The 17,947-nt window shown below is 28.1% G+C and overlaps 1 protein-coding gene and 2 non-coding genes across 3 annotated transcripts in view; all 3 read left to right on the top strand.

Moving 5' to 3' along the window:
- The window catches only part of qsm (Zona pelucida superfamily protein qsm), a 74,145-nt gene that overhangs the window by 51,382 nt on the left and 4,816 nt on the right, over window positions 1-17,947 (top strand). The window contains exons 2-6 of the mRNA XM_089216250.1: window positions 11,713-11,814; window positions 12,195-12,298; window positions 12,364-12,521; window positions 16,298-16,528; window positions 16,885-17,032. Coding sequence (XP_089072376.1) covers window positions 11,713-11,814; window positions 12,195-12,298; window positions 12,364-12,521; window positions 16,298-16,528; window positions 16,885-17,032 — 743 coding nt within the window. The remainder of the gene's footprint in view (window positions 1-11,712; window positions 11,815-12,194; window positions 12,299-12,363; window positions 12,522-16,297; window positions 16,529-16,884; window positions 17,033-17,947) is intronic.
- Window positions 398-469, top strand: TRNAH-GUG (transfer RNA histidin (anticodon GUG)). The gene has a single exon. It is a non-coding gene; the product is annotated as a tRNA-His (tRNA).
- Window positions 7,372-7,443, top strand: TRNAH-GUG (transfer RNA histidin (anticodon GUG)). The gene has a single exon. It is a non-coding gene; the product is annotated as a tRNA-His (tRNA).

Genomic DNA, 17,947 nt, shown 5'->3' with positions numbered 1-17,947 from the left:
TTAGATTCCGAACCGGTCAAACGATTCGTCGTCGGTTGCAAGTAGAAACAACGGGAAAAAACGCAATACATACCATTATGTGAGGGCTAGGACTAAGAAAATTCATCAATTAAAAAAAAAAAAAAATTATAATAAAATGCACACACGATGAAACTATATATTATTTAGTTGTATTATAGGTATCATATGTAGATACCTACTATAAGGTCGCGGTAATTACCTTGGGCAACCAGTACAATATGCCACCCGCCGCGCGTCAATCGGAAAACTCCCGACCAACGACATTGTCCGTACTGCGATCTGACACTTACGCTGATATATTACTGCTATTGAAACGGAAATTGTATAGTCATCGACGTACATTATATGGTTGGAATTTCCTTAGGTTTTCCATCGAGCCGTGATCGTCTAGTGGTTAGGACCTTGCGTTGTGGCCGCAATAACCCAGGTTCGAATCCTGGTCACGGCACAAAATTTTTGCAGAAAATCACAGAAAACCGACAAGGGAAAGCCGCGGTCCACGAGATCTCACGCGCGGTGGAAACAACAATATATAACATAACCATCGAAACAGAGTGGTGGGAAATCGGTTGTGGTGCGCGCGCGACGAGGTAGCAATGGTTGGCTAGCAAATATGTGAAATAGGTCTTTTCATTTTCATTCTAATGTGTCGATTATCTTTTTCTTTTTTTAGATTCTTTGAAAATAAATAAATTTATTAGCCTTTAATGTATGCATATTTGTGGTGGTGTGTGTGTGTTTTTGTCGTAATATTTGTCTATTTTTGATATCCTCATAATAATTTCTTACTATACCTGTACAGTTATTACAAATTATAATCAAGCTCGTGCTATTATAATCATCCTAATGAATGATGATATGATTTTTATAATAATGAAGGACGAAGGTTGTCAATAATTATATTTGTTTTCGAATGTATAATATATCATACGCACAACACAAATTTCTGCACCTTGGGCAAAAGCAATGCGTATATGTAGCAACCTTAACTTTGTATTTTGTCCTTTTAATTTAATTTTATATCCTTCTGAAAACAATATTTTTCAAATAAAACTCAATAGGTACCTAACATTTTTAACTAGACCCTTTGAAAATGTAAATGATAGTAATGTACATAATGTACTTATATACCTAATTTCTAATAAATTATGAATTATAGGTTATTTTAATAGCATTTCTAAGTTTAAAATAGCCAAATAGGTATAGAACTTACTAACGTCAGCCCTTAAATAAGTATATAAATGTCATTAATCATTCTTTCACATTCAAATCGGTTTACGAATTTGATAACGTACCATAATTTATTATATTATATTGAACGTCGTTACGTCATGTTTCATATACGTAGCTATACCGATTTACACACAGTTGAATATGTGTTTAACCCTGTATCATTAATTACTATAAAAACGATTTTTTCTATTTTTTGATAAAAAATCTTGATTTGCATAGAATTCTGAAAAGGTGTGCTTTCTTATATCTGTATACTTTTGTTGTTGATTGCCTAATACATAGTTATATATAATTATATGATTTGTATAATTATTTATTAGCTATGCACTTATAGTATTTATTATATAGTTGGTATATGCTACATGACACTCCTTAAATGAAATAAAAGATCTTATTTTAAATATTACCGCATTTTAAAATATGAACCTTTATATATTTTATACTTAAGAGATCAAAAATCAAAGTTTAAATACATTCATGGTTGTATTCTTGGCGAATTTAATTATTTAAGCCTAACTCTACAGACTAATATGCAATAATGCGGAATAAAACCATTCTGATTGCGCCAATTAATATAGGTAAAAGGAATTAAAATTAAAATGTACAATCGTGTTTTGGTTACTTCAAAACGTTAAAAGGAAAAAAATGAACTTATTTAATAATCAGTCTATTTTTAAATTTTACAGAGCGAAAAAAATCTTATTAAACATTTTTTTATAATTTTTTTGAAAAATTATGTCACGGTGTTCATACGATTATAGGTATTATACAAATATAAATATCAACAATCAGTGAAGATTAAAGTCTCTGGAAAAAAATCCCGAATCAAAAAGAAATGTATTCCATGTTTATATTCCTCAATTATGTACTATATCTAGCCGTAAAGTCTTACCTAAGAAAACTTCTGTGATAAACGACTAAAGTAACTAGGAAAAAAAACTGGCCGTTTAAAAAATAGTTGCATACAAAAATAAAACATTGTAAAACCAAAACATTCCATGCTCCACATATAGAATCTAAAATAAAAGCATGTTAAAACAATTTGTATAATTGTCCAGAGTTTCTTACAAAGATAATACGCCTTGTTTGTTTTTAATTATTAACCGGTATCCTGCTTTGTGTCGCCGTAAATATAGGAATGCAATTGTTATAAAAAATAATAATATTACAGTACACTGAATTGAGATAGCATGTTTAAAAAATATAAATAAATTTTTTTAAACGTTATAATTTTCATGTTATATTATTGTAATATTATGTGTTATAAGAATAATATCAATAACATTATACTCTTTTATAGTATTATATCATTATCTACGATATAAAACGTGTAAAGTGTTTGCATTGTTCTTACAAACCGGAGCTATTAATCTATCATACTTTAAAACACGCATACCTCCATATTTTCATACCAAACTACGTTTATCACTTAAAAGAAGTCCACTAAATTGCATCATTAGTCATTAAATTAAAATATATACTGTTTAACGTTTTATTTTGCATATCGTCCAGCGTATTGAACTACACATTTTGTCATTTTTAAGTGCATACCTGCATAAGTATTTCCGAGAGTTCACAGACCTCGATTATTACGACTCGTTCGTAGTAATTTCTAAAAAAAAAAAAAAAATAATGATAAATATACGCGATGCGTATAAAGCACTTAAGTTTATATGATATTATTATTAGGTGACAGGTGTACGGCAATATAATTTATAGGTATACTTATACATTTTGAAATTTTATGACGAGTTTAGATATTATAGTTATTACACCAACGCAATTTATATACTTACCAATACAGAATAAATAAAGCATTTTCTTAAAATTATTATTTTAATTATGAAATTTAATTTAATATTGTATTCGGTGATTGATTATTGAGTAAAATAAAAATTAGTTAATTTTTACTCTTAAACACCGTTAAATTTTTTTGAACGGTCAAGAAACAATTTGATTTAAAAATTGTATAGTTATAAATTTCACTACTTTGAGGTTTATTAAAAATGTATTTGTGACGAATTTGACAGATTTCTTTGCTAATCGACAATTTATACAAAATCGTGCTCCCATTAAAAGGTTAATATTTGGTGCAATCAGATTCTATCCTTTTATTTACTACTTAATGCATTGTAATATATTATGATAGGTGCTCAATATTCAAATTTTGAAAAAATTACGAGAACTATCAGAATTCCTTTGTCTAACCTAGTAGAAATATATTCAAACGTGCGTTTAACCTATATATGGTATGCGTGTTTGTTTAATATAAATATAAGATATAACCAATGTATACCGGTTTCTTGGGAGTTTTGATTTATGTTAAATATTGCCATCATATGTACACATTACAAATATCATAATATATTAATTTACTGGTCCAAATAGCAATTAATAGTCATACCAGCTGCCTGCAATAGTCTAGGACCTAGACTCTAGGTAATAAATATTTTATACAATTAATATATTATAAATATAAGTTATAACAATAAAATCAACTGCCATTTTATACTATACTATAGTCGTATAGGTAGACCGTTGACGTAGGCAGTTACCAACAATAACATGATCGAAGCAATCATAAATTTACAAGATATCCATTTTCATAAATTGTTGATAAGTTTTACCGATCTACCATGTCTGAAGTTATCAACTAAATTGTAGGTACATATGTATTATTGCGATGAAAATATATGTCCGTCAATCATAATGATATTGTAAGCGGTGCATAGGATACAAATAATTATATCATGCATGTTATATACTTAAATGAATTATGAACATAAAATATTTTCCGGTCATCGATTGAATCTCAGTTTGCACAAATAAAATAACTAAAAAATTATCCAGATAAAAATAAACTTTTATTTTATCTAATCTATGTATTTGAATAGTTTTTTTATTTACCTTGAAGACTTGAAGTGTGAAAACTATTATAGGTAATTTATATTATTATAATATTATGCCGGGTCCACATAGAGACGACAAAAGTAAAACAAAACAAAAACTCTGTGTTTTTCGACAAAATCAAAACATTTTTAAAACAATTTTGTTTTTTCCAACAAATTGTTCGTGTTTTGAAAAACAAAGTCGTGTCCCGAGCGGTGTCGGTAAACATCAAAAGGTTTTGGTTTTGTTGTTGTTTTTACGAACATTGTCGAACGTGTGTGGACATGTTTTCAAAACAACCAAAAGGCAATATTTTTTATCGGGATTTCGCGGGCAGTACCAATTTGGTCATTTATAAATATTAAAATATATTTATTATATAACTAAAACATCTTTCAATCTTATCATTTATTTTTTACTTTATAACTGTAGGTAAATATACCCAGCACCCAACATAAATAAATCTTCATCGTCTTCAATATCTCTTTTCAATTTCCACATTTTCACTCAGAGTAAAAATTTAAAAAAACTTGTAAGTACGAAGAGTTTAGAAAGCTAGAACTCTGAATACAGATTGAATGACCACGGATGAACGAAATAAAACGACGAGTTTATATTTCTGAATGGATACCTAGTTGAAAACAAAAATAAAACACGAACAATAATGTTTGAATTTTGTTCATGTTTTGTTTAATTTTTACTCAACTCAGTATGGACACATGTTTTGTTTGTGTTTTATTTTTTTCAAACTTCAAAAAGAAGGGTTTGAGTTTGGTTTTTGTTTTGTTTCTGTGTCGTCTCTGTGTGGACCCGGCATTACATGATAAACTTATTTTTAATGACAAATGACGATATTAAGTACCTATAAAAATATAAATAATTACTATCAAATATACCGATAATACCAATTTTTTTCAAACTTAGTTTACTATTTTTTTATATACTGAATTCAAAGGTGTTTAAAAAAATGTGAGGAAACTTGAAACCGAATACAAATTAAGTAAATGTGAAGTTTTACGATATTAATTTACTGCAATTCTGTGTTTTTAAGGTCTATCTTATATTATTAATACATTATTCTTTATTGAGCCGTAACTAGCAAAATACTAAATAATTTTATAATCCTATGCATTATATTATACTGTATAGTAATACAGTATAAAATCAAATTGCATAATACGTATAGTTTAATCATTAATCTTAAAACGATATTAGCGTAGGTATCTTTTATTTATATTTAATATCAATTAATATATTCATATAAACTGCGTTTAAATAAATATAAGACTATAAGATAAATTCTACTTTGATATTTAATGTTCATTCTAATATTATAATTTATAACAACCTACGAAATTCACATTCAAATGCAAAAAAATATATTTAATTAGGTAAGAAAACGTTTTACCCGCATGTGTTATTGTCTCCGTCTTATAAGTGCGTAACATATCAATTTTTACGCTCAGAAGAACACGTGTAGCTCAGTTAGTTTAAATTTAGAGTGATTGACCTCGTATAAAAACGAAAGGTAACATTATTATCGATGGCTTCTTATGGGCTTTTTATATTATATTTTAATTTTAAAGCGAGTTATGAATATTTTAAGATACACAAACAATTTACAATTTTAATATACTCATAATTGCTTTAAAATTAAAATATAATAAAAAGCTCACGAGAAGCACTCGATGTAATGTTACCTTTCATTTTTATTAGAGGTCAATTATTTACTTTTAATTTTAAACTAACAGAGCTACTCGTGATCTGCTGAACGTAAAATTTGCCATGTTACGCACTTATAAGACGAAGACAACACATATACGGGTATAACGTCCTCTTAAGTTGTTATTGTTCATAAGTCATAATATTAAGGTGCCTGGTAATAACCTATAGGCTATAGAGGCACAATATTTCATCGTCTTTCAATAATTATCGCTTTTTTTTATTTACATAGTTTGGCTGTTATTATAAATAGGTAGCAGCAGGTTAATGTCTGCACGCTTAGTGATGAATATACTACTATATACTGTTAACATAGCATCAGTAATTACTAATTAGGTACCTACTGGCTAGTGGCTACTGGTTATTTAAGAGTCAAGTACTTAAATATAATATATATATTAATAAACGTTAGAACTGACATGATGAGTATTTTATATTTATTATTATTTTACATGTAAAATCGATGCATCGACAATGATTTGTTGAATTAGTTTTACGGGGTGATTATTAATTATTATTATTATTATTATTTCACGAAAAGACCAATCATTAATGATGACAACGATGACGTAAACAAAAAATATATTATCATGAAATATATTTTAAATATATTGTTCTTTGGCCTTAGCGTAAAATATTAGTAAGTCATTACAACGACTAAACAATGTTTAATAATTATATTTTCTCAATACGTTGTATTTTGATGGCAACACATAAATTAATGGGCAAAAGTCCCTACACGGGAGTAGCAGTTAAGAAAAATACATTAATTTCTACACGATAGAAAAAGGTAGGTACTTATATAATATGGAAGTTTCTACACGGTAAAAACAGGTTCGTATGTTAGTTTCTACATAGCGAAAAAAGGTGTAAATATGTGTATACGAATTTTCAGAAATAAATGATATATATGATGATTATAAAAAATAACATACGCGTTTACACAAATAAATATATAATAATATCATGATGATTACAAAATATAATAAAAATCTCATGATGCGATATTTTATGAGGTTTATTTCTATAAGTACCTAACTCAAAAAATTTAACATAATCGTATTGATTAATTTTGCTTGATGTATTTATACTTACTCTAAGAATCTTCTTTTTCGACGTATTTTTTACTGATTTTTGGTTGAATGTTACTAGTTCTGCAGGTTAGGTATTATTTTTATATACGTATTTACCTACTTCAATAACAGTGTGCCGGATGGGCATCAGTCCACCCCTGATGGAATTGTTAGATATTTTCAACTATTTGGTACCATGAATTAAGATGTTAATAGGTACGCCGACGTATAATATAATAATAATATATTATTATTATTATCATTATTTCCATGTGCACCAAGACAATTAACAATGATTTACACTTCCTGTTCACTTGATATTATTTATACAGTAAGACTGCGCGTAGCGTTCCGTGGAAATCGTTTCACCACAGTGCAGGCCGCGGACAGCGCGCTCTTTATATAGTCCGACTATGGGGATAACTACCACCCGGCCGTGATCGTCTAGTGGTTAGGACCTTGCGTTGTGGCCGCAATAACCCAGGTTCGAATCCTGGTCACGGCACAAAATCTTTTTGCAGAAAAATCCCGGTAAAACGACCGGAAAATTATTATTGGACTCGACGCGGGCCGCCGCCGCATTGTTGTCGCGTTACGGTTTTTCCGACAGTCACGCCGATCGTTTTTCACGTACACGTCGTTTACCACCACCGTGTTACCGTTGTTACCTATACGTTTCGGTACTATTTTTATATATAGGTATCTTAAATTATTTGAACAATAATTTTTATCGGTTACCACTTGATTTTTTTTTTTTTTCAATATCTAATCTAGCTCGTCGAGTGTTACTGCTGAGTAACGAAAACTTCCCTCAAACATTCACTACCATTGTATATTTACACTAATATTAATATGCTTATTGTAATCATGTTTACAGATTGTATAAATTATATTCTAATAAATGTAAAAAAAAACAATATCTAATTATCGCGTAAGTAAAAGGTTATAAATTTATAATTATTGGGTATTATATTATTATTATTATTATTTACCGGCGACTACGGAGAACGTCTTGATGGACAGCAAATAATGTATATAAATGCCAGTATTATATCATGTCTGTAAACTTGATCTCGTGATAAATAAATAAAACTGAGTACAATCATCGTCCAGATCGTGATAGATATAATTATCTTAATCTGTGTTATAAATAAAGAATTTCACAAAGCTATAGTTAAGGCCCGTGCAAATGAGTAATTTTTAAGGAGTTGTGCTTAGGCAATTCTTTCACCCCTTGCTGTCACTTCTCGTCTGTGAGCGTGTGGTAAATGATCATCGATGTCCACACACATGATCCATATTATTACAAACCCACATGCACACATCGTCCTGTAATTTGGTCATTATATTAAAATATTCCAATTTATGGACTTCAAATAGGTATATCTATACGCCTGGCAAAAATGTAAATATACTTCCAGAGGTCCGATTTAAAAAGATGTAAAGAAATCTAAATGCAGAAACAAAATCACTTTTCAACAGCCGGAACACTTGCAATTTTTGTTTTTAATTTAACTTTTGAATAAACAATTTAAATTTAATCAGTTTTGTAAATTAAATATATACATATACCGGGTGATTCTTTTATCATTGAACACTCATTATTTCAAAAATTATTAATGTTTTTTAAAATATTATTTTATATAGTTTCAAGTTGTTAAAAAACCAACGTTTTTATTAAAAAATTATATTTTTAAATATTTTTTATCCATATCATTTTTTTAATTTTTTACTTTTTTGAATGACAACATAGAGTTTTAATTTCATATTCCAAAGCAAAATATTTTTCTAAAGTATTTTGATTCATAAAAATCGCATTTAGGACAAGTAGTTTATGAGTTATAAGTATTTAAAATTTGTAACTATATAATTCTTTTATTTTTCAACTGCGATTGTAAAAATATGATAGGAGCCTTGTATTACATTTTCAAATCTTAGATTTGAAAAGAAAAACTTTTATGAATTTCTATATAAGATAATTTGAACATTGCCCTAATTTTTACGTATTAAGTCAATATTTGAACTTCAAATGCTAACAAAAAAAATTGTGCGTATGTATTCTTATAATTTTTTAATAACTATAAGAATAACTTATGAGGAACTTTGTATTAAATTTTCAAGTATTTTGATCGGCCAAAAAAATTTTATCGACACAAATGAAAATTTCAGTTGTCTATAAATATCTAAAAAAGTCAAAATATTTCGAAAATTAAATTGTGTAAAGAAAATGCCAATCTAAATAACTGGTGAAATTTTCGAGTATCTAAGACTTATACTTTTTGAATAATAACAAATATTTAAAATCATTTGAGGATAAATCGTTATCGTTACGCTATTTCATAAAAATTTGAAATTCAAACGCACTTAAAATTTTTCCTATAATGATGCTTCGAGTTTTCTTTACACAGGGTGATTGATTTATCATAAAACACTCATTATTTCAAAAAGTATTGACTTTTTTCAAAATATTTTTTTATATGGTTTCAAGTTGTTAAAAACCCAACGTTTTTATTAAAAAATTATATTTTAAATATTTTTTATCCTTATAATTTTTTATGTTTTTTACTTTTTTGAATGACAACATAGAGTTTTAATTTCATATTCCAATGCAGAATATTTTTTTAAAGTATTTTGATATATAAAAATCGAATTTGGGGCTAGAAGTTTATGAGTTATAGGTATTTAAAGTTCAGATTGGCAGAGTGGAGTGGTACGCGGGGTTACCCCGCAAAATATTTGTCCACTACTCCGCTTGTCTAAACTTTAAATACTTATAAGTTATAAGTTATAACTCATAAACTACTAGCCTAAATTCGATTTCTATGTATAAAAATACTTGTAAAAAACTTAAAAAATGATAAGGATAAAAAATATTTAAAAATATAATTTTTTAATAAAAACGTTGGTTTTTTAACAACTTGAAACCATGCAAAAAAATATTTTGAAAAAAGACAATACTTTTTGAAATAATGAGTGTTTTATGATAAATCAATCACCCAGTATAGCTACTTGAAGGAAAACTTATGGAAGACTTAGTGTTATATTTTTAATCCTCAGTTATAAACGCAAAAAATTTTATGATTTTTCAACTTCAAAATTACTTGCAAATTTTCGCGTTTTCGACAGATTTCGTAAAAATTTGAACTATAAACGCTTATAAAAAAAAATTGTGCCTATGTATTTTTATAACTTTTTAATCACTATAAGAATAACTTATAAGGAACTTTGTATTAGATTTTCAAGTATTTTTAAATTTATCAACATTTCAAAAAAAAATTTTCAGAAAAATTGAAAATTTCAGTCGTCTATAAATATCTCAAAAAAAGTCAAAATATTTTGAAAGATTTTGAAATCATGTAAAGAAAATGCCAATCTAAATAACTTGTGAAATTTTCAAGTATCTACGACTTATACTTTTTGAATGATAACAAATATTTAAAATCGTTTGAGGATAAATCGTTATTGTTACGCTATTTCATAAAAATTAAAAATTCAAACGCACTTAAAATTTTTCCTATAATGATGTTTCGAGTTCTCTCTAAAAAAAAACGATTTGGTAGAAAACTGATTTTGCGAAAAAATTCCCATTTTCTGTCATTTTTTTTTTTTGTTTTTCTCGATTTTTTTGAAAACTGTTGGTAAATGATTATTTTTGACCTCTATAATGCACCAAGGATCTTCAATTTTACATCGGAAACCACCCCCAAAGTTTGAAATCGAAGCATTATTTCGACTAGTTATGCTGTACACAGACACAAAAAAAAACACACACATCATTGTAAAATCAATACATTCATCTCTTCGTTCAGAATCTAAAATAGTTAAGAATTTGAATTCAAAAGCACTGTTAAATATTTTGGGTAAAATTATTCAATATTTAATAGGATCGTTAAATAAAAATAACGCCTGCTTGCGTTGTCTCCGTCTCACAAAGTTTCAAACGCTCAACATAGTGAAAAATTTGTGTTCGACAGATCCGTTTTATGTCTAGTGCCTATATGTGAGATTTAATATTAGAGTGGATTGACCTGTTGAGAAAATTAAACGTAAAAACATTATCTGTTTTATCTCGCGGGTTTGTATGACATTTAAGGTGTTAAGTGAGTTATGAGAATTTTTATATTGTAATATTAAAAAAATAAAACATCGTAAGAACCTATACTTAGAAAATACACCGGTAGTTGATGATGGTTTTGCATTTGACACTGATAATAATAATATATCAATTCATTTTACCCGTAAGCTTACTACACGAATTTGAAACTGTGTAATACTATTTGTTATGTTGTACGTTTGTGTAAGATGGAGACAAGTAGACAACACATGCTGATGTAGTAGTATAGTGTTCACGTGGTCACGAGTGTCTAATTTTTGCAGTTCAGTATGACTATTATGTTCATAGTCCAATTTAAAATAAAACAAACATTTTGTGATTTTGTGGGATTGACTCAAGTATATTATATACTATAGTATAACACACACATTTTATTATACAAATATTTTTATAACCATCTACTCTTGTTTTTGTGTAATAATTTAATTGATTTAGTTCTAATCTATTAAATTATATAACTATATAACATGCATATAATAATTTATACACAATAAGCATTTATAGTTATGTATTATACTTAATATTAGTATTTTGTTAAAATAGAAAATGTTCTAATATATTTAAATATTGTATTTTACCTTACCTTTTGTTTGGTTTTTTTTTTATTCAAGAAAATAAGCGTATAAAAACTTATGAAAACATTTAATTTTTTTGTTTCAGTTCAATACAAAGTGAATTGTGACAATGAATACATGACTGTCGATATCAAGAAAACCGATGACATTAAAAGCATTTATTTGAACCAAATGAAATTTTATCCAGGTAAAGAATTATCGTTAATTTATAAAATATTACTAAAACTTGAAGTTTAATTTTATGTACCATAGTTTTTAGTGTTATAATGTAATATTTTAACCTACGCCCATGTATATAAATTTTAAATACATTATGGAACATGTGGTAGATGCACATTGCACTGTAAGTTATTAAATATAAGATGGATTACAATTAAAGTGCAATAGTATATAGTTTAATAGAAATAAACGTTCTTTAATAGCGAAAATAAATATTATCTGCGTTGTGTCTGATGTGGCGTGCCGTAGTTTTTTTTAGAAAATGTGAAAATTCAGTGTATAATATAATATCTACTTTTTACACAATTTTTAAACTTCATTCTTCAATTTTTTTTTTATTTCAACCAGAGCTCGCTTGCCAACCGGTTTTTGAAAAAAACCTCATTCAGTTTAAACTGTCTCTACAAGATGTATATAAATGTGGACTGACCAAAGTGACCAATCAAGGAACCGTAAGGGTTTGGAGTATTTCTTTAGTTTTACGAAAATTCTACACGGACAACTTATTCATTTTCAGGGTACAGTCACGTACTATCATCAGATAGTCATAGAGAAAGACGGTGGCAAGAACTATGAGCACAAGTCTTTTGTAAATGTGAAGTGTTGGTTTTCCGGAAACAAAAATCACACAGTGGCCAAAAGAAATGTACTACCTGCCGGATTCCAAGAGCCAGAGTAAGTTAATTTTCGTATTGTACCTACAGTGTACAAATAAGTTTAGGGTTCGTCTGTACCTAATCAATAAAAATTGACAAATCCGAAAACACCCCAGCTAAGATTATACTTACAATCATACGATTATGATTAATTTACGAAACATTTTCTAATGTTTGGACGGAATGTATATAGTGATAAATCGGTATTATATTATGTTCTTTATAATATTCTATACAAATATAATTGTTGTAAGTATCCAATTAAATATGTCGAAATTATAGACATATTTGGAGGTATATAGGCCACGGGGTAAATTTTTTGTCATCTAATAATCATAATACTACACATCACGAATCCCCGAAGCATCGTTTATCCAAAATCTAATATTTACAACATTGCAGGTTATTCTAATGATGGAATTCTGAATCTATACTATCTTTAGCACTACCTGTTACTTGGAATGCTATTATGTTATAAAGCTAGGGCTGGGATTTTAAATCAATAACTGATGAACCAAAAATCATTTATAAAAGATTTGATAACCGTTTAAATAATCACATAAATCAACTATTAAAGAACTTGGCCATCACCCCACAACATACGCACATGACAAGCCTCAATGACACCTGAAACGTAGGTGGTGTCGTGATATATTCTATTAAATAAAATTAATTAACAAACTAATAGAAAGTTTCATCAATAAGTTGCTTCTTATTCTATTACTTTTATAAATAAAATAATTTTTCTTACAATACCTTGATAATTTTCTATTATGTGTATTATTTAGTTGTTTATATAGATATTTCGTACATACATAGTATTATATTTATATATATTTATTCACCTTACCATAATTTGCTGTCGATACGATTAAAATTTACTATTCTAATGCAAATCGTAGGATTCCCTCTCAAATTATACCAACTACGAGTAAATAAGTTTTATTTCATTTAAATGATTGTTATATTAGAAAGAATTATTTTTTTTTAAATAACGAGTAGATCGTAAGTACTTAGTTTTTCCATTAGCACTCTTGAGGTGTTAACGTGTTGGGTACCTATATATGTGTGCTATCAAAGTATCAATACACATAATACACCTAATCTTTTATTAGTTGAATTATTATAAAATTATTATTGTGTTGAAATTTCTTAAATAAAATATGATATAATTACCCCGAACAAATAAGAAACGGAGATCCATTGATCTATTATATTCATCTACGAAACGAATTTAAAAATAATAATATTATACAACAGAATTGTTTTTTTTTTTGCATGGTTTTTTTACGATTAAATTACCTAAGAGATGACCTAACCCAACCGATTCGATACAAAATCAAGAATCCATAATAGTTTACAGGTATAACTTATTAATACCTGTATAAATATAATATAGTCTTTCAAACCGTTTGCGGTGTGAGATGTGGACCAGTTTCGAAATAATAATTTTCAAAATAATATTTTATATTATCACAATGGGATGCAACTATCTATAGTTTCCACAATTACAATAAGGCAACACTATTTAAAAGATACACTTCGCTGATTTACCACACGATCGCACGTGCCGGCTGACGTGTGTAATTTTATTGTCTATATCTACTATTACATTAATAGGCATATTGTATAGAGTATATACATTGGATAGTCAATCGAGCATATCATTATATTATTGTTCCCGTAGCTTACCTATAATGTGGCATGGGTTAAGTGGCTAGGCGGGCAGGTGTTATTAGTTACATTGTGAAAACTAGTATTTTTATATAGACTGAATAATTATTGCAATCTCTTAATAATAACCTTTAAACGCATGGGTGATAAGTTTGAAGGAGTGGGTCAACAGATATATCGAACTTTTGATACCATCCAGAAGTAATAGGATGTAAATTTTGAAAAAAGATCATGAATGTGTGGTTTATATACTTTATACACAATTAATGCATATAAGTTATTTGATATAATTACGTTTTATTCTCCAACATGGAGGTTAAAACAAAATAATTAATATTTTTTTATAAAACACATACACTTAATTACGTTTAATTAACTTCTGGGAAAAATATGCATTAACGCTTAACGCATAATATATAAACTACAGTTTTAATTATAAACATTGTGAAGATAATGAATCACATATTGATGTACCTATCAGTATTAATATTGATTTTTAGCAGCTGATTTTGTTTGAAAATATGAAAATTCTAGAAGTTAAGAAGAGTTTAGAAACTCTCAGGCAAATAAGTCCAAAGAGCTTGTTTTTATGCTCACAGTACGTATGTGCCCACCACTGATCACTACGGATCGTTAACAACAATATAATAATAATACATTTATATATTTTATTATTGTACGTATCGTGTCGGATATGCGGTAAAAATCAAAGTATATTATATGGGTAATACTGTAATTGGCCAATAGTTATAAATATTGTATAATCACTATAAATATAATATAAGATGCAATGTCGACCATACCAGTTTGATCTTTATCCTCCGGCGATATTAAATAGTAGTAGGTATTAAAGTTGTCTACAGTAGCTCGTTTTCGATTTCATCGAGTGAAATAATATTATGTATTATTGAATAAAATATGATGAAAGTATCTATATAAAACATAACCACACCAACAATTACTGCTCATCGATGTTTCCATGTAGTGGAGTTGCAAAAGGGAATTGACAATATTGTGTTATATTTTAAATTAAATGTGCCTAAATACTTAAAAAATATAATTAAAACTTTTATGAAATACTAGTATAAATTTAAGTAGGAAGTCGAAATTATTTTACCTTACTATGTCATATTAAACCACTCTCCTCTACACAGTCTACACTTCATGAAAAGGTCAAAATTGTCCATGAGGTAGTGTAGTAAAACTTCATTTTCACCTAATTGGATGCATTTCATTAAATGAATGACACATCTACTTATAACGTCTCAAACAATAAATGAACGATTTATTACACAATATATTATGTTTGTGGGAATAAAATCGCACATGATTCTATACCTACTTATAATTGTCGGATCCTGTATTACTTTAATGTAATTATTAATTGTTATTTATAATATACCATTTACATACTAATAATCAGTAGTCAATACATAATAATATTATACATAACACATATAATGGGCAAGATTGGGTTTAAAATGGCTATTTTCACATTTTGTCAAACTGAGTTTAAAAAAAATCTTGTAAATAATATTCATACATGCATGGAATTAAGTTATTAGTTAATAGTAAAACCAGATGCAAAAGTTAAATTTGAAAATAAATTATTTACAATATATAATAATATGTATATATTTCAATTAAAATACAGTTAATAATTTATTAGAATTGCTGATTATTTTATCCCTCAGAGACTCTGAGTCAGAGTTAAGTAGTCCATTTTTTTTTCATGATATACCTATACTTATTACGTTGGTATTATATTTGTGCTATTATTTATTTTTATCTGAGCTACCATATAGTCTTTTATTTATTTAAATAATATGATTTAGTAAGCTTTAGTAGTAGTGCATAGAATATCGTGTACGAGTTGGTCCATTCAATATAAAGAAATCTAACTTTTAAAATGTACGAATTAAAAAAAAAAAAAAAAAACATTAAAAACCCAGGCCAGGTATATAATACATTATTTATTTTTGCTATTATGCGATTAATTAGGTACTTGGCGCTTAATCATAATAACCGGCGATCGACGTTCTCCACGACGAATTCTCCGGATGCCGCCCGTGTACTGCAGTGTACGAAATATTTAATGACCAAGATTTAACTGCATTACAGGGACTTGGAGATCACCACTTCGTTGACGGAAAACGCACCGATTCCCATGCTTAAGGTGGGTGTGCGACAGGGTGGTAGTATCGTTAACGGCGAACTCAACGTCAACCCAGGCACGCCATTGCAAATGGAAATATACCTGGACAAGGACAGTGCCCCGATCTATGGGCTGCTGGTGAGCTACATGCAAGTGACGGACACCAAAGCGCAAGAGGAAACCATCATATTTAACGGGTGAGTTGTAATAGACGTGTAAAATACGAGTACCCACTGTACAAGGAATCAGGATATACGAATATAGGTACCGGCGTAGGTACAGCAAAATGTATTAGACCTCAGAAGTTTTAATTTGGAAATGAGAAGTAAAAACCGTGTTTTATAATAGTAGTTTTGGAAGACAAACGCATGTGTAAGCATCTTAATGAATATTAACTGAATGTTGATGTTTCACTATTTACTCGTAATATTTTATGTTGCGCGCCAGTATATTATTAGAGTTCAAAATAAGTGTATAGAAAGAGCGGCTGCTCTATTCGATCGGTCAACATAATATATATATTATATTTACATGGTTTTTGTTTTACCCACAGCTGTTCGGTGGATCCATATTTGTTCGAAAACTTTAATACGGTGGACGGCGATTTTTTGACCGCTAAATTCAGAGCGTTCAAGTTCCCCGAGTCAACGTACGTGCAGTTCAAAGGCACTGTTAACGTCTGTTTAGACAAGTGCAGAGGGGTTAGTATACTTACTATTACACTCCGTTAATGTATATTGCGTATACATACTATTATAGTATAACTACAATTTTATGTACATAATTATATTATGTGATGCGTGTTGTTTTAATGAACACTGCAGCAGACGAATGATAACGATGACTATAATATAATATCGTGACTATTTTTTGTATTCTTATATAAAAATAATGATGTGCAGTTCTCAACTACACATTTGTTCAGACGTTATTAAGAAAGATTTATTTTTTCGTCACCTATAATAAAAAATACCTTTTTTGGTTTTATTTTTCAAACAAAATTTAATCAAATCATTCAACATAATATTGTAAGGCGGTAAATATTTTTGAAAAGTATATACGTACTTTATTATTCAAATTTAAAATGTATACAGATATTAATGATGATATCATAGTCAATAATAAAGTATACATCTGGCTATAGGTACACATAAATTTATGATTGATTTACATTAGGTAATAGACATTGATAAATTTACAAATTGATATTTGATCAATATCTTTCAATTTCTAAGAATAATTTATAAATATACTAGATAAAAAGTTTCGAATAAAATTTAAAAAAAACGTGAAAACATTTTTATAATATTCAAACTAGACTTAAAAAATTACCGTAAAAAAAATATTAATAACACATTTCACTAACTTCCTCATTTGTCCAACATAATATATCCTCATAGTGTTAAGACCAAAATCTAACTACTGCAGGCTAATGGGACCTATGATTCTGAAGCCTTGTTACATAATAAAAAAAAATTCTCACTAAATATAATTTTTAATCCACAAATGACCTAAATTATTGGAAGAAAAATATTGAAAAATGTGATAATTACACTTCCGAAATTAAAATAAAATATTCGGACATTGTAAGTTTATCATTTATACTTGACGAATTA

This window comes from Diuraphis noxia, unplaced genomic scaffold (genome assembly GCF_037042655.1).
Source record: "Diuraphis noxia isolate RWA-SAM2 unplaced genomic scaffold, SU_Dnox_SAM2 contig0001, whole genome shotgun sequence".
Taxonomy (NCBI): Eukaryota; Metazoa; Arthropoda; class Insecta; order Hemiptera; family Aphididae; genus Diuraphis; species Diuraphis noxia.
Note: the sequence above shows the minus strand (reverse complement) of the source record. Positions and strands in the feature narration are given on the sequence as shown.